Below are 23,869 nucleotides of genomic sequence, written 5' to 3' on the forward strand. Positions count from 1 at the left end.
TACTTTGTGTTCTTCACCCAGTATTCCATGATGCCCAGGCCATCATTTGTTGGGATGTCTTCCTTTAGGTACTGACAAAATTCTTCTTGCACAGATGCAGGGTCAGTTACAAGTGAAAAGAAGCTCTGGTATGATTCGAACTCTTGGCTAGCAGCATGCTTCTGATGGGGGTCGAGGATCAAGGATTGCTTCCATGTTTCGTTCTGCGTCACTTGGCCCCATTCAAGTTCTGTTAGATTCCTCATGCATGTGGCATTCCATTTGTCAGTCAGAGGTCTGCAAAATTCCCCCACATTATTTTTCACCTCAGCTGCAGGATGTCTAGGTAGCATTGAAAGAACTTCTTTTTGTTTGCCTTCCGACATGAACAGCACTCCGTTTACAGTGTTCACAGCTGCAGCTAGCTCCACATGCACAAGATGGTAGTACTCAGGGACTAGGACTTGGCCACTCTCTAGCTTTTTTTGGATTGACACCAAATGTTCCAGTACCTGTTGAACTAGAACCGTCTTTGCATAGACCACAGCTTTTCTATCAGAGAGAAGTTGCCTAAGATCAGAAGCTTTTGAGCTGGCTTGATCCTTTTCCAGTACTTCCATTAAACAATCCCACATTTCCGTGTACGCACAGGCATCTGTAGAAACTGTACCAGCGTATGGGGACGACAGGAGGTGGCTTCTGAATCTCACTGCATGACAGTCCGTTTGCTATGCAGATCTCGTGGTACGTCTGATACAGGTGATTTGCGTGCTTGAATAGTGCCCCGAACTTGATCACAGCAGCACGAACGTCGGCAACACTTTCACACGAAAGGGCCTTATCCACTGCCATGTGGATCAGGTGCGGCAAGTCCTTCACGTCAATGATGTTTACACCTTCTGTTTTGCGAATTTCGTGCACCATCTTTTGCATGTACTCACTGGAGTCACTGGCGACTGCAATCACGTCGCTCCAGTCTTTTCCGTATTCCTTCAGTACAGAAGTCAGGACAGCACCAATGCTATAGCTGTTGCATACCTTCACGTGCACAACATCTGCAAGACTAATTCCTTTCTCTTTTTCGGTGTTGTAGTAGCAGAAGAGTGTGTTGACGGTAAGAGTGCTGATGACGTCTGGGGACTCGTCTACAATGATGCTTATCTTTGCAGTGGCTATCTTCTTTAAAAACATCATTTTGGAGGCCTCAAACACCTGTCGGAGGTGCTTTTCGCACATGACATTGTCCTCGTGGCCGGGCAATACCTTTTGAAGAAGCACCCAAGTTCAACGTCTGCATGCTCCAGACTTATTCCTGCAAAGCAGACGGCGTGCACAAAATCGTGTATCGCACCTTCTGCTTCTTTTTCCTTGCTCCGCTGTCTTACGGTAATGTCGAAGATGGTTTGTTGTGTCGTTTTCGCCTGCTCGGCCTTCTCGAAGTCCGCTTTCAATTTACCATGCCGTGCCGACACCACGTGCTCTCTGATGCGATCATAAGGCTTTTTTGCTGGATCTGGCGAAATCTCCAGGCAGCAGTACTTGCAGACCAACGTGAATTCCGCAGGTGTTTCACTGGAGTCCTGAAAAGCGTCCAGGCGCGCCTTCTTCTTAACCTCAAGATCTGAGTACAGTCGAGCCCGTTTATAACGATATTGACGGGAACGCGAAATCGGATTGTTATATCAGAGTATCGTTAAAAACGAGCTTTCGAGAAATTGCTGCTCGGGTTTGCGTAAACGGAGTAGATCGCCACAAGTAGAACGCTGCTGAACATGTGCGTTTATTGTGATCGACGACCTCGTCCATTGCTCGTCATCCAATGCCGTAGTCATCACCGTTCTCACCGGACTGCGTGGTCCATCAGAATGCGCCTCCGCCACGGGTAATCCGTGGACGCGTGGGTGGCGACATGCAACTGTTTGCCAATACACCTTTTTGAAGCCGCGGTACTTCACAACGCAGTTTTGCACCAGTACGAAGCCCGCAGAGCGCATGCAACTTCGGGTCGAGCCACGCTACTTTCCTCGTCAAAAAGCGTCTTGGAACCACGGACGCCATCGTAGCAAGCACGCAGCAAAACAAGAAAAAAAAGCTTGAAGACGAGAGAACGATGTGGAGAGGGAACAACGTTCTCCACTTCGCACGAGTCCCTTCCGCCCTTCGAAGTCGTGTGCCTTGCAACGCACGCATCTAATCCCCCCGGCAGTCATGCACGGATAAACGCACTGCATTCTCGCTTTAGCGTGCACGGAGGCGAAGGCTCTTGAAAGTGCCAATGTACTGTAATTCGTTTTCAGTGAAATGGTGCAATCTTGATTTCTAATTTTCACGTGTTTTACCGGCTGCCGGGAGAATTCCGATCGCAATATGAGAGCAAGCGCTTCCGCGGCGATCATTATATCGATGTTTTGTTTACATGTAGTTCAATGGGAGAGCTGACGGGAACCAGCAATTCGATCTCAATATCGTAGTTATCGTTCTATCGAAGATCGTAATAAACGAGCTCCACTGTACTCCCTCGCCCAGTCGTGGGCTGTCTTCTTTGGTCTGCCCATCAGGACAGCAGGCTTTGATCCCAAGAATAGGCGTCACACAAAGGTGCACGCTGCGAAACTGAATGAAGTTCGTGTGATAAGTGTGACCAAAAGCGTCCGACACAGACGCGTGACGCATCCACAACCGGGGAGAACGCAGAGAGAACCGCCGCTTGGTGCCCATGTGCAAATCAGATGTTGGATTGGATTGACTCGTCGCTCGGCTCGACACGGATTGAGACTGGCTGGTTAGCTTGCGCCCTGCTCTATGTTTGGCAGGTTTCTCGGGTTTTACTGACATCGTCGGGCGCAAATATCGGGTTTAACCCAAAGTACGATAATTGCATTCGGGGGGTACAAATAGGGTTGCCACCTTTTCGTAGTGAAAAACACCGGCTGAGGGAGAGGAGGTGGAATAGAGGGAAAGGCTCGCGGAAAAGGGAAAGTGGGTGAGGGGTGGATGAGCACACACAGACACAGAGAGATAATACGAGGAAACATAACTTCCTGTGTGTGGCTGGATCATTGATGTTAGAAATTGCTATAAACAGGCATGAACGGTCCTCTGAATCGTATTGGAGCAACTGGGTTGGACTGTTATTTACTTTGAAAAACGCATCGATGCACACAAACCGTTCTTTGCAGGAGGAGATCTCATGATGGTTGCATACGGCCTAAGTTCTATCTGGCTCGACACACTCACCAATAGCTTTGCACAACCACTGATCTTGTCCCTTCCAAACACGAAGACTTAAGGCTACGGTCCCACTCATCACCCGAAAAGTGTCATTTTCAGTCAAAGGTTACACGGCTTCTCGGCAACTTACGTGAAATATGTTGGTACCGTTGGAAAGCTTGTTCTTTGGGCAAGCTAAGCCAAGAACTCCTTTGTTTATGTGGTGATCAGCTGTGGCGTTATAAAGCGAGAAGGACGACCATATCTTCCATTTTTGGTGTTTTCCAGTCAAGGATGATGCGAACACGAAAAGAGATAGCGCTGTCAATCTTTTTTCAAAGTGACGTTGCACAGTATGCAAAGGAAAGTCAAGAACGTTTTTACTCGCATAAAGCGTCATTAATTGATTATTGCCTATCAAATTTAAGAAAAAAACGCAACTTTTACACTTGCCATAAAAGGCTATTCTGTACTTATTCTCAGGTGAAAATATGATCAGCGGGCGGGTAATTATCAGCAGGAGTGATATCCAAAGTTTTATCGCAAATGAAAGAATAATAAATAAACTAGCGTGGTTCAAAATCGCACACCTAAATACACAGAAACGCAGAAAATGTGGTAACTGGCGCCATCCGCGTTTGAAACCAGCGGCAGCTTCGCGTTGCAAGAGGTTGCCGAGAGATGGCACGGGTTCCTATGTGCTGATCACGTGATCACGTAGCGGTTCTCTGACCTCCCTGACTTACGAAACGTTGGCCCCGTGCGTGATTCCGTATACGCAGGTTCCTGCCGCGTGTATTTTTGTTGATCGTACGGTTATATTGTGTCCGTTTGGCTGAATTTCGTGCTGAGGAGTTGTATTATTCTCCGTTGGGTGTGTAGATAGCACCCAGAAAAGAAGGAAAATGTCGAAAATTGTCTCCGGAAGAAATGTTCCCTGGAAGAAACGTCCCCGGGAAAAAATGTTCCCTGAGGAAAATTCACTTTTGGTACGCGTGGACTGGTTGACTTCGGACGTTGACTTTTTACTATATAGGACGGTGTGAATGTTTGGATATTTGAGCACCGAAGCGAGTAATCGTATATCCTATTCCATTTCCTAATCAAATATGGAATTCAATGTTCGAATTCCAAATCGAATTGATGCTTCTACTAAATTGAATATACAGTCGAACCTCGATATAACGAAACCCACGGGGACGGCAATTTCTTTCGTTGTATCGAACATTTCGTTGTACCGAATTGAAGGTCACGGATCACGACCTTTGCGAGGGCGCGCGCTGTACATAAGCGTCGATAACTCCCGCTACGACGCGGAAACGTTTTTCGTGAAAAATGACAACAACTACAAATACAGAGCCAAAGTGCACCTACGGTATTTTATTCTTGCGTGAAATAGCCGGTTATACGCGTCTGCGTCGTGCCTAGAAGACGCGGTGTCACGCATTGTTCGTACGCCGCCGAAGCCTCCGCAGCTTTCTCCATATCGTGTTGCGATCTCCCGCAAACCTTCTACGTCTATGACACTGCGTTTTCCGTAAGGCTCTCCGTTGCTATGGCATGTTTGTCCCCATCAAGAAATTCATCTAGGCTGATTTCGTCACTTACGCCGCCACGCGAACGAAGCGTTTCCCACGCGTGCGAAGGCGCCTTGCGTCTCGTGCTCTTTTTACTTGGCTGCAACCGGACAGTTCAAAACAAGCGCGAAAAGGAGAAGGAGAAGCCTCGGAAGAAAATCCCTAACCTTCCAATGACTCAGACTTCCTTTTGTAGGCACCAGATTCCTCCCGACCCTAATCGCGCGTGCCATCTTTCGCCGCGGGAACAGGACGCTGCTTGCGCCCTTTGTTTTCATGACCCTAAAGTCGGCTTTGGGGTCATAAACCTTATCTTGTTCTTTCGCTGTATCGAGGCGGCGGCTGAAAAGTGTTTCGTTGTAGCGGGAGTTAAAATACATTGATCTCTATGGCCCTCTGCCGGGAATCCAAATTATTTCGCTCGATCGCAAATTTTGTTATATCGCGTTTCGTTGTAACGAGGTTTGACTGTATTTGAAGAGACCCGGCACATGGAGACCAAAAAAAGAGTAAGCGCTATACTTACGCATACATATACGTACCGTACATGTTTGTATTCCAATATATGTTGTATATGTATCCAATTACGGTTATTCAACGAGTAGCTTAATTTATTCGTATTAAATTCCATTTTAAAATGACTCACACATAGCATTTCTTTGCCTAGGTAGTCGCTGTGGGTCAGTTTTAGTGAATTTACGTCCTTGTGTCTTGCAACAATGCGGCCTGTACAGTCATGGGGCTCCCGAGATGTGATACCGCTAGACATATTGAAATATATTTATGTCTGTCAATTTTGTTGCTTTCCCCCCGCATTTTATTTCCCTCTTTACACATCACCGTGCACGTCAATCTGCGCACTTCTAAAAAAGAACTTGACATGCTCCTGGTCATTCCGAATGACGTCTTCTCTCCTGATTTGTTGAAACTGGACGTCGTACTACTTTCTGTGACACTTCACATTTGTGCTAATTAGCAGAGAAAATGTTTTCCCGTGTTAGCGCTGCGAAGCAACTATTGCTGTACGCAGTGTACAGGCGTGGACAGAGGACAGCAGGAGGGAGGGTGACAGGGGGCTAGTATGCATCCTGGGTTGACTTCAGGGCTAAGTGAGCCGACATTCATCAGGAAAGTACGACGGAAAACCCAAGGAAAACCGCAGAGAGCACACCTGGTGACAGTATTCGAACCCGTGTCATATGCGTCGCATGTTTCTCTCAGGGAAGTCACAGTGACAGTACGTCGATCAGCTACGTGTCTGTGAGAAACTTGCTTTTATTTCGTTGCATTTCTCCATATCGTGCTCATGGCATTTGCCATTACCTTCACGTTATTGTCATAATATCAGTATAGGCTCAGTATATAGTAAAGGGGATAAGCTCATGAACGGAGAACCTGTCTCATGACAGTAACTGATCGCAGTTGTCTCGCGACGTAAGGCCTCGAATTATTATTATTATTATGACAGTAGCTATCGGCGTTGCCTTCGCAAACAGCGAAGAATGGTTGTGGGAAACAATATCCCCGAAAAAAAAAAAGTCCGTACACCGAAACTTCCACACCGAAATGTCCCGTTCCCGGCCCAAAAATGTCCCCCGACTGACCGCGTTATTCAGACTACCAGCGGTATTCCTGCGGCTAATTTTGGAGTTGGCTAATTCCTAAAGTGCGAATGCCACGAGGAACTCCTCGTGTAGTGGCTCAAGTATAATTACTGCGGGACAGGGAAGAAAACATTTCTGCATCTGTTCTAACGAAACAAAATACAAGATTACAACAACACACGCACACGAAGACATGATGATGGCGTGGGGCTCGTGCCGGCCAGCAGGCTGACAAGATCACAGACGTACGTACCAGATGTACGTTTTCTTGTATTTGTGTTCACGCTTTTCTGCTTTTCATAACCGATTGTGCACCCCGATGCTTTGGAGAATTGTCTTTGCGCGACAGTAAAATCCCGAGAAGAGGGACGACGAAAGGCAAGGGATGATAAATCGGCGTCCGATGAAACGGCGTTGGGTAAAATGTCCCAGTCGAAATGACGAAATGAAAACCCCGTCACATTTCCCTGTGCCGTTTCCCTAATGTATCAATTTCGCGTGTGACGTTGTTCCGGTCTACGTTCCGCAGTACGCTGTATTCCAAAGAGAAAAATAATATAACTACTAAAATGCTACTGTATTCTCGTACTGTAGTGTTGACTGTATTTGCTTGGCTGGTTGGTTATGTGTATCAAGCGTAAAACAACATCATAGAAACAAAGCACAACGAACCATTGCGCATCATTTGCCGCCATGCTTTTCACCGAGTCTGAGTTCCCGATTTTTCTATTAGCGAAAAAGAGAAAAAAGACAGGAAATGGGAGAAATCTATTTTTCCCTTTTTTACACGCGCCAATTTCTACATTCACAACTGCAGATTTGCGGAAACCCACCCAGGAACGTTTCCGAAGCGTTTTTGACGAGCGGTCGTTGCTCAAAACAAATGAGAGCAGCATGAAAAGTCTACTCAGCAGCGATAATACCGAAATCAGTTGAACCCTGGGGATATCGTCTGCGCCATGGTCTGCGAACGAAGTGCGGAAGTGACGACAGCGCTCTGCTGGCGATTTCAGCTGAATTCGTGCTTTCTCGGCGACGCATCGTGGTGGACGAACACAAACACGACAGACACGGATGGCGTTCAACTAGCAACCCAGCTTTATTTGACACAAATCCTCCCTACCGCTACCCGGGGGCGTGTTTCTCGACAAAGGTGACGTCTTCCTTTGATAAGTTCCAACCAACATGCTCTTTACTTTCTACGTAGTGCTCCACGGCGCAGCGGATAGATCTGAAATGACCAGTGTGTAACCAGTGTAACAGTCCGTTACGCGAGACCTGGAAATGGACCACCTCACGAGAGATTGGCATCCACTGTGCTGCTGCAACCGGGTCAATGTGACACATGGCCACAGGACGAAGGACCGAGGAAAAACAACGAGAATGCGCACGCATTGACATTACTTCGGTTGTTGTATCTCATGTCTCATTGTAAGAGAGAATCACAGGGGAACGCAACAAAGCTGTTGTTTAGAGCTTGGCTCTTGAGTGTCTCTTCGCTTGTATTTCTGACATTCTTCCACAGAGTAACATATTGGCTTTGGATCGAAACAACTGTTGTGGACAGAACTAAAAATCGTAGCATCCTATTTTTGCCCCTAGTAAGCAATGCGTGCGTGTACAATGAATGCTTGCGGCATTTCGTACAACAGCTGTTTCGTTGCAATCTTTTCGCTACGCGACGGACAAGCAGCCCTGCTGTCAAATGACATATAGAAATGTATTCGTTATTATTATGTAATACTTATCACAATGAAACTGCGATTATCACAATAGGCTCGAATCATAACAATTGCGCCCTTCGCTGCGCATGACGAATCAACTTCCGTCTCCCAGTGCCACTGACAACTTCTATGACAGCGAAGCCTGTTAGGGGCGGAAAGCAGGCTGTTACAAAACAATTGTCAGTGCTAGGCGTGAATACTATAGCCCAGAGAGAAAAGAATATAAGCCAATCCCCTTCCCCAGAGCATGCGCGTCTTTGTCTCGTTCCTTTTTCTTTCCAACTAGTTTCTTTGTTTTCTACATGTGGGGGAACTGAACGAAGAACCGGAGCATGGAAGGAGGGGGCACCATGGTAAATGTTTATTATGTAGGCAAACGGAAGGAGTGCTGTCGCATCCATTTTGCTACGAGGAACTTTTGTCGCACGATAACTATCTTGCAATGCAAATGCAATTTCTTGGATTGAACTCTGAAGTCTGTAGACGGATCCTCCGTTTACTCGCAAGTACAACAATCGTCTCACGACAAACTGTGGGCAATCAGCGCCACGTAATGCGATGGAGACAACTGAAATAAACTAGTGAAATGACCACATTTCGTGGCGAAAGATCACACCTCTCGTCACCTCACAAAGCGATAACATGAATCGCAGCCAAATAGAAAAAAAAAAAAGTTATCTTCATCTACTAGCAGTGGCGTGGCCACGGGGGGGGGGCTCGAGCCCCCCAACCTGCCACGGACCGACCCACACAAATCGTGCAAATCCGAGAACATAATATATGTGGGGGGGGTCGTGGACCAGTGTGACGATCGCGAAAGTTCTTGCAGTTTATGGCGTCTATCTAAGAAGCACTCTTGAATGGTTTTCAAAGTATGAGCTTTTCAAAATACCTCCAATCTCGTGACACCACCTCGTTGGTCATGACAGCCTATACATGTAATCGTACTGTGAACGTCTAAATCAACTATTTTCGTTCCTTTTTTTAATCCTCAGTTTGCATTGTGCACAAGAATGTGTGTGTTGTTGACACAGGATCAGTGGGGGGGGGGGGGGGGGGGGGGGAGTTTTTGTACCTACCTTGGAGGTCTGGCTACGCCTCTGCCTACTAGTCACAGCCGCTACTATGCCGAATACGGACAGGTTACATAGCGTATAATTGTCGACTTCCTTATTTTATTTCGGTTATGCCATTCCTTTGATTCTTATCATTTTGTGTGCGCACTGTGAGTTGAACTTCTAGTTTCAACAGAACTGGTAATTTCATAATTCATTTCAAGAAATCCTGTTTCTGTAAGCCATATTGAGATAAAACTGCTACCGATCGGCACGTGAACAGACTCTTCACAGCTGACTGCAATTATTTAGTATTTGCGTCCATTTTTTTATGACTGTTGTTTGACCATTTTGCATTTGAGATATATATTTTTATATATATCAAATATATTATATTTTGCACAGTCTTCGTCACACGCTACGCGCGCGACAGCTACCCCCGTGCTACTCAAAACACGAAAGCACGAAAATCAACTCGCCGTCTTGCACGACAGTTTCAAAAGACTTTTACGAGACAATCGTCCCTTCTACACACGTATAAACACCGGGTACAATAGCATAGAGAAGAGACTCAAGGTCAAAGGGTCCAGTTAGCAGCTGTCCCACGCACGTTTCTCCCAAACGGGGTCATCCACGGAAACCGCGACGGTGGCGCCCCGCCGTAGCAAGTCCGTAAGTAAATTCAAGATGGCTACCGTGAGACCGTAGCCTTAATGAATAACAATGATGATAATAATAATAATAATAATAATAATAATAATAATAATAACAATAATAATGAATAACTAAGAAAACGACTGGTGACTGCGGAGTTGGGTCTGTGCTCCAGATTTATTCAAGCTGTAGTGAAATGTTGAAAGTTGAATGTTGAAAAAGGCTGCCGGTATTACCTTCCAACCGCCAACCGGCAGAGCGAGCAAATAAAAGGCTGTGCCGGTATAATACCGGCCTGGTGGCAACCCTAGGTACGCACGGGGAGCAATAGGGTCAAACCCGAAACTTCTGGCCCTATTTATACGCAGTTGGAGTATATGCAGTGAAATGCGGTGACTGTAGCTAGTTGCTTGCAAGTTACAGCTACTTTTAGAATTCTCTGTTTATCTCTATAATTTTAGAAACTACAGTTAAACCTCGATCTAACGAACACCGATGTACCGAAATCCGTGATGTAACGAAGTTTCCTATTTCCTTAACCCCTTCCCCATTGAACTCAATGTATTGTTTCTCTCGGTAAAACTAAGTCGCTTCCATGTTCTTTCTGGATGTAACGAAGTTTCCAAGACGATGTTCTAACAAACAAGACCAAAAGTAGCCACAGACTTTTGTCAAACCGCAGCGGAACGCTCCAGAGGGATTTCCCGCAGTCCTTGGCGATGTCAATGACCCGCTTTTAACACGTCACCTTCCCCCTCTCCCTCGGCCTCCTCGGGTGCATGTTGCTTCCTCCCTCCATAACTCATGTTAACTTCTCATGTAACTTCATGTCGAAAATGAAAGGCCCTGTCTCTACAGAAGTTAGATATTATTACAGCCGTTGAAAGTGGAGAGAAGAAGGACGTAGCTGATCGCTTCAACATTTGACAGAGTTCCCTGTCAACGATCCTGAAGGCCAAAGAAAACATTGTGAACGCTGTACAGTCCGGAACTAATGCCCAGAGGAAGTGGTTGAACCGCTTCCTCTGGGCATTAGTTTCGGACTGTACACGTGGACTGTTCGACTACATGGATAAGGCTGTGTTTGCTTGGTTCACTCACATACGTGCAAGAAACGTTCCATGTCCCATGTTCCAATGTCCACGTTAATGGACATTTTTCGCAACTGCTTATGCACATGTGCTGTGGCACCGATGACCTTGGGGGCGCCGGACATGGTTATCTCTGTATTCAATAGATGGCGCTGGATGGGGACGACAGGAATGGGGACTAGTGGGGACACCACGCCAACTCGTCGGCCCCACTCCAAGGACTGCAAGACCAGTTTTGGTCCTTTGTGCTACCCTCGTGGATTTGTTTTGGTGCTCGCCGAGGGTGTTCCGCTGGAGAGTCACTAGTATTACTTATAACTAAGTTACTTCCGAAGACTAGTCCCAGCTATTGGACAGAAAAATATAATGGTTCGATGGAGAGTTGCATGGTGCCAATGGTGCACTTAGTGTACGAAAAATCCTATGTATCACATTTCACAAGAATGTTGTGTAACTTCGCTACACCAATGTCTAACTGCACAAAATACAGAATACAAATGACTGTTCTTAGCACAGTGCTGTCTACGGCACACGCTCTGTGTTCATCCGATGGTGTACATCTAAGAAAAAGTTAGTAAAGCTCAGAGTATCTCACGGACTTTCAAAACACTCTGTTGAACACAGTACTTCACCACACCGACATTCCATTCCAGCTGGGTCTGTCTCTACACTTACCTGTACCAGACAATAGTGCAAGGGGTCTTCTTTATCCATGCCATATTTATCGAGGATTTCTTTGACGACATGGGCTGCAGTGTCTGTTGTAGACAGCAGAAGAGTCTTGTAGGGCACATCACGATTCAAGGATTCTCCAAAGATTCTCAGGGTACCCCCTGTTTGCAATGACACAATAAAAAGGGTAAATTAATGCAGTGTATGTTAGGGCTCTGCGAATAGTGATTTTCAAGTTCAAATCAAATACAAATCAAATACTGAGAGGTACCGAGTGGAATATGAAAACAGACCAAATAATCCAGTAGACAGAAAACACAAACCTTTTATTTTTAAGTGAGAAAATTAAGTACCGTATTTTCACGCGTATTAGCCGCACCGCAGATAAGCCGCAGGACTCGTTTTTAGATACATTTTGAAAATATTTTTGCAGATAAGCCGCGCTCGCAGATAAGCCGCGGGTAATACGACGCGACTGCTTTGTGCGCTAAACCAGTGATGCACATACAAAATCAACAGAGACGCTCAACGTTCGTCAGCGCCGTACTCCCTGCCAGCTGCCCTGTTCCCGTACTTGTCCGCGAAGTCGACGACTTTTAGTTTGAAGCCGCTGTCGTGGCTGTGCCTCGGCGTTGGAGCCATGCCTCACCTCTAACTGCCGTGCCCGTGTCCACGAATGCTGCTGCTCTCGTCAAATGAGAACTGACGCTTAGCTGACCACGTTTTATCCCGATGACAGGTGTATTGAACCCTTCCTGTGGGTCTGCCGACAAAGGAGACCGTGTGGAAGACCATAAATCCTGTCCACATTCCGGTGTCGGCATGATGTATAACAAAGGAGGTCAGTTCTAGTGTTCTACTAAGATCGGATTGTGCCCTTGTTGCGTGTTTTTCGTGGACTGACGGGTTAGTCCACTCGAATGTGGAGTGGACCCTCCCCTGTTCGGTACTGTTCGTGCACTGGCAGGGCGGTCCTGTTCCGAAAAACATGAGGCACTGTCGGCCCTTTCGTTTAATCCGGGGTATGGGGAAAGTACCAGGGAAAAATAGTCACCAGATAAGCCGCACCCACGGATAAGCCGCAGAGCGCCCGCGAAAAAAATAAATCGCGCATAAGCCGCGGCTAATACGCGTGAAAATACGGTACACTGAAGTTCCTTGTGAGCAGGCATTGCCATGCAAAAATGCTACTTGTTCAACATGCTCTGGTGACAGGTCAGTGCAACAATAGGTGACAATGTTGCTGCAAACAGAAAGCAGCTGTTCACTCAGGGTGTCTACCAAATTGCAGTCTACAAATTCCCTGACTTTTCCAGGTTTTCACTGACTATTTAAAGCAAATTCCCTGACCAAACCAAAAGGGTGTCAGACAGGCACACTTAAGTTCTTGAAAAGCTGAGACCATAAACAAAAACTGGGATCGAGGTCATGCCAGACGGCAGCAATACAGCCTTCTGGGAGAAAGGAAGATACAAAAAAACGGAGTTCCACAAACTCCGTGACCTTGAAACTGCCTACTTTCAAACACAAAAAGAAGCAGGATAATCTCGACTTCGGATAGAATCGCCCATGCATGTGTATTGCTTTGCGGGCATAACAAACTAACTTCACCCCACACTATCAGTGACGGAACTGACAAGAGCTTGACAACGTGTTTTTTGCAGCAGATTTTACAGTCCATGGAGCGAAGTGTTTAGCAATGTTTTTAATGTAGTCTTTCCACAAGGTCGACCCGTAGACACTGCTAAAGCACATAAAATCACATCCGTGCGGTTTACTTGAAGACGAATGAGGGGCACCACAGCTGAGTCACAGGGTGCCGTATTGTTTCTGGCATAAGCATGGGAGATGTGCACAGCGTCTCGCCTGCTCGTATCATCTACCACAGCTCGGAAAAGTGTTCGTACTATCCCTATCCGTACTCCCATAGCCTATTAGTACACATGCTGAAATTCGTAAAGGATGTGATCGTATCATCAAGATTCTACTGTATACGTACCCTAGGAAAGCACTCAGATCGACGAGATGTTTTTAGATTAAGCACTTTTTGTAGAATAGTTGTTACACACAATTTCAAGTTACACCATTCTGAATACAACTACTTGAAGATCTACAGATGTGATGAAAGAAAAAGAAGGATGGGAAAGTATAACTGGTTAACAAAAACTATCCTCACCTGCCTCGCTGCTTCCTGCGCCATTCTCCTGACGAAACTGCTGCAGCTTCTTTTCCAACTTTTGTTGCCTCCTCCTGCGCATAACAGCTTCGGGGTTCGATATGGAGCGTGTGAAGCTTGTCTCTGGTAATTCTGTGTACAGCTTCTCTGCAATCCCATCTCGATCTCATGCGCCATCAATTAGAAAGTAGAGTTACAACATTGCTGCAGAAAATCTACAGAACACAGGAAAAATTTTTCCCCAGTAGGAAGGACCAATGTAATATGTATTTTAAGCAGCATTAGTTGAGCATTAAAAAGAGGGGTGTGCAAATATTTCAACTTTTGAATAAAAAACAAACATCTTTTACCTACATTAGATTCGTATTTGAAAATTCAATATTCAAACTTCTCAAAGAGGCTAGTTTTTCTAGCACAATTTGGCTGGAGTGATACAAGCTCCAAAGTCCCAAGAGTAACCTGTCAGTTCAGAGCTGGCATGAGTGATTTTAACTACCGATAACAATTCGCGAACTAGAAGACAACAAAACAGCACATATAGTGACTGAAACGCTCCTAGTCATTGCCGAGTTGAGAAACAGTGGAATCATCTTTTTTATATTGTTGAGGTGCTGTTCCCGAACTGAGTAATCACATATCCTGCGCTGCTTGTTCCCCAAATTTTGCTCCTTCTGTCAGGACATAGTCTACAAGTCTTCTATTGCTGAGGCCAAAAACAAAAACTGGGTTTGAGGTCATGCCAGACGGCAGCAATACAGCCTTCTGGGAGAAATGAAGATTAAAAAAAACGGAGTTCTGCAAACTCCGTGACCTTGAAACTGCCTACTTTCAAACACAAAAAGAAGCAGGATAATCTCGACCACCACAAAAGGCTGTGCAAGCAAACTCAGCAATGTACTCTCCAAAGTGTTGCTTGGCCTCCTTGTCTTTTCTGTATCAGTTACCCTTTTCTCCTCTTGTATAAAACCTGGTGTGCCAATTACACTTGTCTTTGTATTTTTTTTGCATACCATGCGTTTCGTTTTCCAATGGTTCCTCATACTCAAGGACATGTTGCCCGCTTATAGCTCATACCAGCTGACTTGCTGGTGTGGACATATCGCAGCAATTTAATGCAGCAATTTAACAGAATAAGACAAGACACGATGACTGTAGTCATCGTGTCTTGTCTTATTCTGTGTTGTGTCTCTCGTTAAATTGCTGCGATATGTCCACACCATCATGTTACCAACTACCCCATATATCTACAGCTCACTTGCATCTGCTTACTATGTTCTTTGTCATGATAAAACCCACGTATAACGATATCGGCGGTTATCGGGAATTTGATCGTTATACGAGGGGTATCGCTGTACGAGGGCTGACCTAAGTCAGCGCCATGTTACAGAACTCTTGTGGTGCACATTACCCCACGAGTGATGCGAAAGAGACTCAACGAGAGAGGCTGGAAAAACCAATGTTTTATTTAAAAGTTAGTTTTGATTCCTTCCGGTAGTTCCTGGACTACATAGCATCACACTCAAGTGCATCCAGCCGCATGATGCGCTGCGCGGAAAGGCAGCGTTCCATAAGGAAGCCTTCAAAACATTGATTGTGCAAAATGCGGCAGCACATTCAATGAATGGCGATATGCCCACACCTTCATCAGATGCATCGTTATAAGCAATTCTGGCTATTCAAGCCTCGCGAACAATAGCGTCGTTGGTAACTGCTTTGGTAACAAACCTCTATTCTCACATACAGTATTTACTCGTGTAAGGCTAGAGCTTTTTTTACTGAATTTTGAGGGGGTGCGGCCAGGGGCGCCGCTAGGCAATTGTTCAGGGAGGGGGGAGCAAGATCTCGGACCCGGGCACCACTGTAAAGTGTGCTGTTTGCGGGCGATGGAACGAAAAAGCAAAGTATGAGAAATATGGCGGAAGCCTCCAGAGATGTGTAGCCTTGACTACGTGGGTCATTATACGTACCGCATTTACTCAATTGCAAGACGAGTTTTTTTCCAAAAAAGCTAGTGCCGAAAATCGGGGGTCGTCTTGGAATCGAAACCATGTGATTTCCGCGACACGTTTCGAGCGGGCGAGAGGACGGGGTAGGTGAGTCATGGGAGAAAAGGAGAGGGGGAAAGGAGACGCAGCGAGAACGGAGTTTGGTACCACGTGATTCGCTTAATTCGTTCTCTCCTTTCCTCGTGCTTTTGTTCGCGGTGCATTTGACTGCCGTGCTTTCGTCAGTTCCCTTCGTCTTCGGTGCACGTGCGACGTAGTAACTAGTGTTTCCTGAGTGATGGCTCCAAAGCGGACGCTCTACTTGGCGGCCTTCAAACGGAAAGTGATAGAAGTGGCCGAAGCTACCAACAACGACGTTGCGACAGGAAGACGCTTCGGAGTTTCAGAGGCCAACGTGCGCAGGTGGCTGGGACAATGCAACGAAATATTCAACTGCTCAGGAACGCGGAAGACTTTCGGTGGCCCGAAGTCTGGACGGCAGTCCGATGTTGAGAGAGCTGTTGTCGACTACATCAGGCAACTCCGGAGCAAGTGTGTCACGGTAACAGCAGAAATGATACAACTTAAAGCTCGTCAACTGGCACGTGAGAAGAACATCCCACCGTCGGACTTCAAGGCCAGCAGGTGTTGGGTCCAGAAATTCATGAAAAGGTCAGGATTCTCATTAAGGAGGAGAACATCCGTGTGCCAGAGGTTACCGGCTCACTTCGAAGAAAAGCTTCGAGAGTTTCAACGGTATGTTATCCGACTTCGAAGGGAGCACTGCTACCCGTTGGGGCAAATCGGGAACGCCGACCAAACCCCGGTTTGGTTCGACATGCCGTCGAACGTCACAGTGGAAGAAACTGGAGCGAAAGAAGTGAAAGTTCGCACAACAGGATGTGATAAACAAAGAGTTACAGTAATGCTGTCCTTTACCGCGGACGGTCATAAGCTCCCTCCGTACATCCTTTTTGCAAGAAAGACCCTTCTGAAAAAGGAGCAGTTCCCGCGTGGTGCCGTAATAAGATGCAATGAGAAAGGTTGGATGACCTCCGAGCTCTTCGACGACTGGCTGAAGACCGTACGGTTCCGCCGCCCAGGCAGCTTACTGTGCCGCCGTTCCATGTTGGTTGTTGATGCCTTCAAGGGGCATACTGGTGATCACAGCAAGGAGATCGTACGGCAGAACAGCACTGACCTCGTAGTGATCCCAGGGGGCATGACTTCACAAATTCAACCTCTGGACGTTGGAATCAACAAGCTGTTTAAGGACCAACTCCGGAAACTGTACAATGAGTGGATGGAATGTGGCGACCAACAGTTCACTCCAACTGGACGTCTGAAGCGTGCTTCGCTAAGCCAGGTGGCGATGTGGATTATGGACGCGTGGAGGGCGATACCAGATGTCATCGTAGCCCGCGCGTTTAAGAAGTGTGGTATTTCGAATGCAATGGACGGTACTGAGGATGACGCACTTTGGATGATTCTGACAAGGAAGCCAGTGACTTTTCTGAGAATGATGAAATGCCAGAATAAAGTGCTTGCCAATACCCCTCATTTTTCTTTTTTTCCCCAATTTTTGAGGCTGTAGTCCAGGGGTCGTCTTGCAATCGGCGGCGTCTTGTATTCGAGTAAATACGGTAGTTGTCTTCATCGCTTCTGCTCGAGGTATCACTCGCGCTCTCGTCATTGCAGTCAGCCCAAAGGTGGTCTTCTTCGGTGCCGTCCATGTTGTTAGAGATTCGCGTGACTTTGAAGTTCTTTACAATGATGTTGAACGACATGGATTGCCACACATTCAAGATGCTTCAAGTCCTGGAAACTTGCACTGTTTTCCACGAAACGCTTTTCGGTTGGTCTCGGTGAGCCGTTCTTTCAGACGTATCCAGGAATGCAGACACTTCTCATCGATGCCAAATTTCCGTCCATCTGCTTGCTTGCTGCACTCTCCAGCGTACTGGACGACCCGGAGCTTGAACGCTGCAGTGTACGCATTTAGAGGCTTGCCCATGACTGCAAAACGATGATCCGAAACAGCGGGAAGTCACAACACGCAACAGAGCCCACGTGGGAATGGCGAGGACTAGCGCTCCTATCATAGCGGACCTATCATCCACTAAGGCTAGGTATAGCGCAATCCATTGTATGGGGAGTGTTTTGGAGATACGCTCCCAGGCACTCGCAGACCAAAACCTGCTTTCAGGAATCAATTCACGATATAAGTCTTACGCCTCTTGTACCACGCCTGCACAGAGAAACGGTACAGAAATCAGAGGTTTTACTTTAAAATCAGGGATTTCTTCTCCTTGGTGCTGTCGATGTTGAACAACATGTGGTCGACGACACGCCGCTCATATGCACGCACTTTCGGGTTCTCTCGAGTTTCGCACTTGAACCATCACAAGCAACTCCGCGGTTTCTAGTCAGCCTTCAGAATCATTGAAACTGCGAACAGGAAAGGCCATACTGCTGGTCGATGGATGTCACTTTCTTTCCACAACGATGTTAGTCTGTGATTACGAGTTTGATATCCCACGTTATGTTTCTTCGGTTGAGACGTTATCTTGATTACAAGCCAAACTGGAGTGATGTGAACCCTCCTTCGCCAGAGCACAAAGTATTCGGCTCCAAAGAAAACAAAGCGTCCAAACCAGTGCAGAATGCAGGTCACAGTGACTAAGCGCACAATTGCGTGGCATTCCCATACTCGCGTATCGTAGCAATCGCGGAGAGGGCAACACATCAGAGCCGCATCATGCCAAAGTCACCGATGCGAGCGGCTGTGCGTCAATATAGCTATATGGGTACTCAGAATGGCGAGCTCCATCGTAATACGCAGGTCCTTCCCCATAGAAACAATGCGTGTTTTGACAGTCAAAGGTTTGACTGTATAAATTTTCTCTGTGATGCTTTAATTATTACGAGCACTAAGAAAGAACCTGGTGGACTGCACGAGCATCAAAATGCGAGAACCCACGCACCACTGAAGGTGACAATTCACTCATTGAAAAGGAAGCAGACTGGGGGATATATCTCCAAAACTCACAATAACCACCAGACATAGTGGCGAGTGCCCATTTTAGTGAAAACACCAAAAAGCATCCACTCTCTAGCATTTCTGCTTGGTCGTCACCCTCAACCAGCAGCTTCGGACCACTATGAGAAGCTCCTCAACACTTGAAATTTTGTAATCCAAGCGGCTGTTTCGCTTTCGATTCACGTTTTGTGTTCTTGGTTCAGTTGCTACCTCCTCTAGGTTCAAAGTGCCTGTCTACTCTCCTTGGTGCAACCTCAGCAAGAATGACCTGGATGGGACAATGTGTCAGGAATGCTGCAAATGGCACAACACTTCCATCACCACTTCAACCATGGTGAGACACTAAAGTAACATCATGCGAGCTTGGCTGGCTCTGCTGGTGGCAAGTAGTCTGATATTTCTGCTAAAATTAAGGTTGAACATGCCCCATGTGTATCTAGACTTTTCTTTCACACCACGAATGACTTCCAGTTTATTTCAAAACAATCTTAATGATTTTGGCTTGAGGTTTTGCTACCTGAACAACTTTAAGGGCCACACACTCTAGACCAGGGGTGCCGGAAGTAGGCAGCCAGCCTGGGGTTATGTGCAGCCCACGTGGCCCCCCGTGCAACAACAATAAAAAAAGATACATATATCAACCCAAGCCTTCATGAACGGTTTATGACGTTACGATTGGGCTCTGTACTTGTGCAGTTTGCACTGCGTTGGTTAGTGATAGAAAATAGATGCCACTGATCTGCAACAGCCATGACTCTCTAAACGAACATGTAAAACATCCTTCAGATGAAATGAAAAAAGCGGTGAACACATACGTTGCTGAAATGACCACGCGTGATAAGCACAGTCATGCGCCACCATCGATGATAGCGGTTTTACAGCGCTAATTGAGGAGGCTGTTGCAAACTATGCCTTACAGTCAGGAATTACGCTCTCGCAAGCGATGCTCTACAGTTTCGCGCCTACACGACAAATGCAGAAGGAATTCCCAGTGCAAGGACAGTACACTTGCTACCCTCGTTTTCCTTTGTGATGACCTGCAAGCTATACCATCCCACATTCTGAACATGCCATAGCTTTTCACTTTCATTTGTTGTCGGTTTGCTGGTGTTTAGTGTCAAAACTGTTAAATGCATGAAGGACATTTGAAGTGAAACTTTTTTACGGCTTTCAGTTTGCTTCGCAAGATCAACACATTCTTTCATTGTAAAAATAATTTGACTGTACATGTTCAGATAAACATGCATGCCTCATGTGAAGCAAATACAGTCAGTCTCCAGTTATCCGACATCTCAGTTCCAGACTTCTACCGTCCGGATACCGAATTTCCGGATAAACGAATCAAGCGAAAATCCAGGGGAGTGCAAACATTTTCGAGAGCCCCTGTGACACAGCGAGAGCTTTATTTTTCCAACTGGAGAAACAAATAAAGTATGTTACCCCAAAGCACCAGTTACCTCAAAAGTCTCACAGCTGCTCGAAGAAAAGCAACGCCTTAGGGAAGTAGTCCCGTGCACATGCTTTCGTCACAAGCTTCGGCACATCAATACGGAGAACTTCTTTGGTCCATGCCATGAGGCTTGGTATGCTTTCGCAAGGCTTCGATGCATGGCGATCGCATGTGGATTTCTTGTGCCCAGACGTTATTGGACACCTCTTCCGCTTCACGGGCGCTATCCCTACCCTGTTCCCCCTAAAGTCCAAATGAAGTGACCTCTGATGGCTGCAAAGTAGGACAGAAGACAACTTTCCCCCAGCTGGGAAAGCCCGCGAGCGGTGGCACTTACAGGTAGCGTTGACACGGATTAGGGTCACTGGTGACCAGTACGTATAAGTGAATCACAATAACGTAGGTTCTGGAACATCTGATCCCGTACTTCCCGTCCGGATACGGATAAGGAATTACGGATAACTGAGTCAGAAGTGAATGGTAACAGGCTCGTTCCCGCTAGTGTAGTCCGGATGATGAATATTCTGGATAACCGAGACATGACTGTAGATCAATACATATTCCTTGTTAGCTTCCTCAAGTGCATGTCCTGGGCCATTTTTTGAAAGGTAAGCACCACACAGCCGTGAGAAGGCTTGCTTCTTGGACTTAATTGTTGCAAGCTAATACTATTAGAAGCCTTTATCCTATGATGTGATATTCCATTCGATATTCAAAGGGCAATGTTGCCGATATTCGTATTCGATTCATATTAGAAAATCTCAATATTTGCACACCTCTAGAAAAGGTCCATTTGCAGGAGACTGAGGATTCTCTCACCATTTCCTTCTTTTTTTTTCTTCTTGTCCTTCTTCTCCCGTTTAGACAGCTTCCTGCCAAACCTCAGGGACTCCACCTTGAGGGTAGGTAACTGTAATAGGTAGCAACAACTTTATTTTCATGATGATTGGGGTGTTTTAACTGTAATGTAATAGATAAACGAGCAACTTCGCAATACATTTTGGCATGTGCAATGTGGTGCACTCTGCATCATCAGAATATGGATGTGCTTTCTGCCCTACATGATTTCCACAGACATGAATGTAGACCATTCATGCTTGTGGAAATCATGTAGAGCAGAAAGCAGCTCCGTGCTCTCCATCACAGCAATTCAGCCCTTACAAAAATAAGACCTATTATAGACATTTATGCTACTGTATGTGATAACATTACGAAATTGCTATCTAGATAGTTTATAAGTGGCCTTTCATATTTTTACTACGCTATTTTCAATGAGTAGAAAAAATGCTAGCTAATAAACCTTGAAAAAACGGCTAGGCCAAACGTCTTTTTCGGAGCTGTCTCTAGTCTCCCTTCCCTTCTTCCTCTTCCCTAGTGTCGGGGTTTTACATTATGCATTATAAACCTTGCTTAGGTTTAAGGCATTAGTTAAGCATGTAACCCCTCTCTGTCTAAGGCTAACAGAGCAGGCTAAGAGAACAGTGCAACAAAAAGAAAACATTCAACTCAGATCCACAAGCAATGTCCATAAGCTACTGTCGAGATAATTAATTTTGCCCTTGCTCAATAGGGACAGCACACACCATCCAAGTCCACAAACTAGGTTGTCTGTTTGGGATAATTCCACTGAGATTCAAACAACCTTGTGTGAGGCCTTGCCAATGAGCCGTCTTGTGCACACGTGTACTGTGACATATTAGGGAATTGCAACGTCACCCATGGTCAAGAATAAATAATAATGCCTTCCTCATGCATCAAGGGAGGGTAGTTGTGCAGCACGCAAAAAAATTTTGCTTTATCTTTGTGGAGATTTTAAGTCAGCAGCGTTTTAAATGGGCAAATTTTATTGCACCACTTCTCAAATCAGGAAAAATGTTTGTGTCACAGGGAGTATGTAAAATAAGAAATGGTATCAAAGGACAGTTTGAGAAGGCAAACAAACAGTATGATTTCTATGTTTTTACAATGAACAGTTTGTGCTGCGGAAAGCCTAAGAAAAGGAGCCATTTTTTAGAAATGTCTGACACCAATTTGTTGTCCTTCTAGACTAGTCTTGTTGTCCTAGTGTGTTGTCCTTCTAGCAGCACACCATTGCTTCAAAGATGCAGGAGACATAAAACAATCAGCTGCAATCAGCTCTAATACCCAACGTGGCATTCACTGGGCAAATTTTCAACAGAAGATTACAAACTATGTAGAAATGCTTCTATAAGTAATTCGGAATTCAAGACACTTCCGTCATGCCAATCAATTTACACACCTGCACATGGCAATGTGATACATACTTCCAAATGTAATGCAAAACATAATGTGTCTCTTTGTCATTCACATAACTTGCACACATCCTTGAAATATGCAGTTCCAAAAATCCAGTGCTCTGTAAAAGGATTGATTTCTATTTCTGCTGAGATTGTTTATGTGTAGTGTTGTAACAAAAGCGGTACATTACAATGCAAGACCGATGAATACATTGCCCATTATTGATCATGAGATTACATTGTAAGACAGCAGCATATCATTGGTGTTGCACATTATAATGTGAACCTACAAAATACTTTGTTTCATAGAACTCTTTGTTGCAGGAAATACCTAGAATCCTTTTTTTGTTCACCGAAGATACATTTAAATATACATTACATATACAGCGACCGACAAGATAAACTTTGGAGTTTGTAAACGGAGATAAACAAATAAAAACAGTGTCGGGAAGCTAAAGTAGAGGTTAGAGGACGTATTACGCACAAAAATTTTATACAGATACTGCCACTTGGCCTGTTTCTCTGCGGATAAATCGTGGAAATTAAAAAACTGGCTATACCTGTGTTTCAGCTGCTTCTGTCAGATGGCGACATGGTCGAACGCTGTGTTGCAGACGACATCGAAACCATATTAACGCGATATGAGAAGAAAACAGAAAGAGTTCCACTTGTTCACTTGGTTTCGATACAGTGCTGTAGTTTCGATATAGTCTGCAACGCCGCGTTCGACCATGTCACGATCTGACGGAAGGAGCTGAAACACAGGTATAGCCAGTTTTTTTTATTTCCACGATTTATCTGCAGAAAAATGGGCCAAGTGGCAGTATCTATAAAAATTTTGGAGCATTATATGTCCTCTAACATCGACTTTAGCTTCCCGACACTGTTTTTTTATTTGATTTATCTCCATTACAAACCCCAAAGTTTATCTTGGTGAACCCTGTACACTAAGGGTATGTGATCAGTGCAGTCCACAGATCTTGAGGTAGCTAGGTATTCAGGAAGGTACTAAAGGAGTCCACTTGAGCTGTGGCAATAGGTAACACTGCATGCCATCACAAGATAGGGAGGTCATGAAGAAGCCTTTATGCTGCACATGAACAGTTAAAGGGACGGTCGTATCTGGAAACCCATCTATGAAACAGATACCACTATATTCAGTATGGCCGACAATTTACCTGGCTAATTTTTTTGTCTGAAAAGTGCTTAGATATTAAATAAACAAATTTTAAAGATGAGCGCAGAGGCTCTGGCGGCGTGACCTCACTCCCTAAGTGGAGAGAGAGAGAGCAGCGCTCAGAGGAGGAAAGGCCCCGTAACTCACCCACAGCATTCCTTTTCTCAAGGATGTTCCCTCATTGGTCCTTAGAGAGTGATGTTTACTCGTTTTTCCA

The 23,869-nt window shown here is 45.6% G+C and overlaps 1 protein-coding gene across 1 annotated transcript in view; it reads right to left on the reverse strand.

The window, feature by feature from the left end:
* The window catches only part of LOC135398502 (afadin-like), a 224,298-nt gene that overhangs the window by 193,710 nt on the left and 6,719 nt on the right, over positions 1-23,869 (reverse strand). The window contains exons 4-6 of the mRNA XM_064629904.1: positions 21,037-21,127; positions 13,743-13,907; positions 11,570-11,727 (exon numbers count right to left, since the gene is read on the reverse strand). Of these exons, the coding sequence (XP_064485974.1) occupies positions 11,570-11,727; positions 13,743-13,907; positions 21,037-21,127 (414 nt within the window). The remainder of the gene's footprint in view (positions 1-11,569; positions 11,728-13,742; positions 13,908-21,036; positions 21,128-23,869) is intronic.

The sequence above is a fragment of the Ornithodoros turicata genome, chromosome 6 (genome assembly GCF_037126465.1).
Source record: "Ornithodoros turicata isolate Travis chromosome 6, ASM3712646v1, whole genome shotgun sequence".
In the NCBI taxonomy this organism is placed as follows: Eukaryota; Metazoa; Arthropoda; class Arachnida; order Ixodida; family Argasidae; genus Ornithodoros; species Ornithodoros turicata.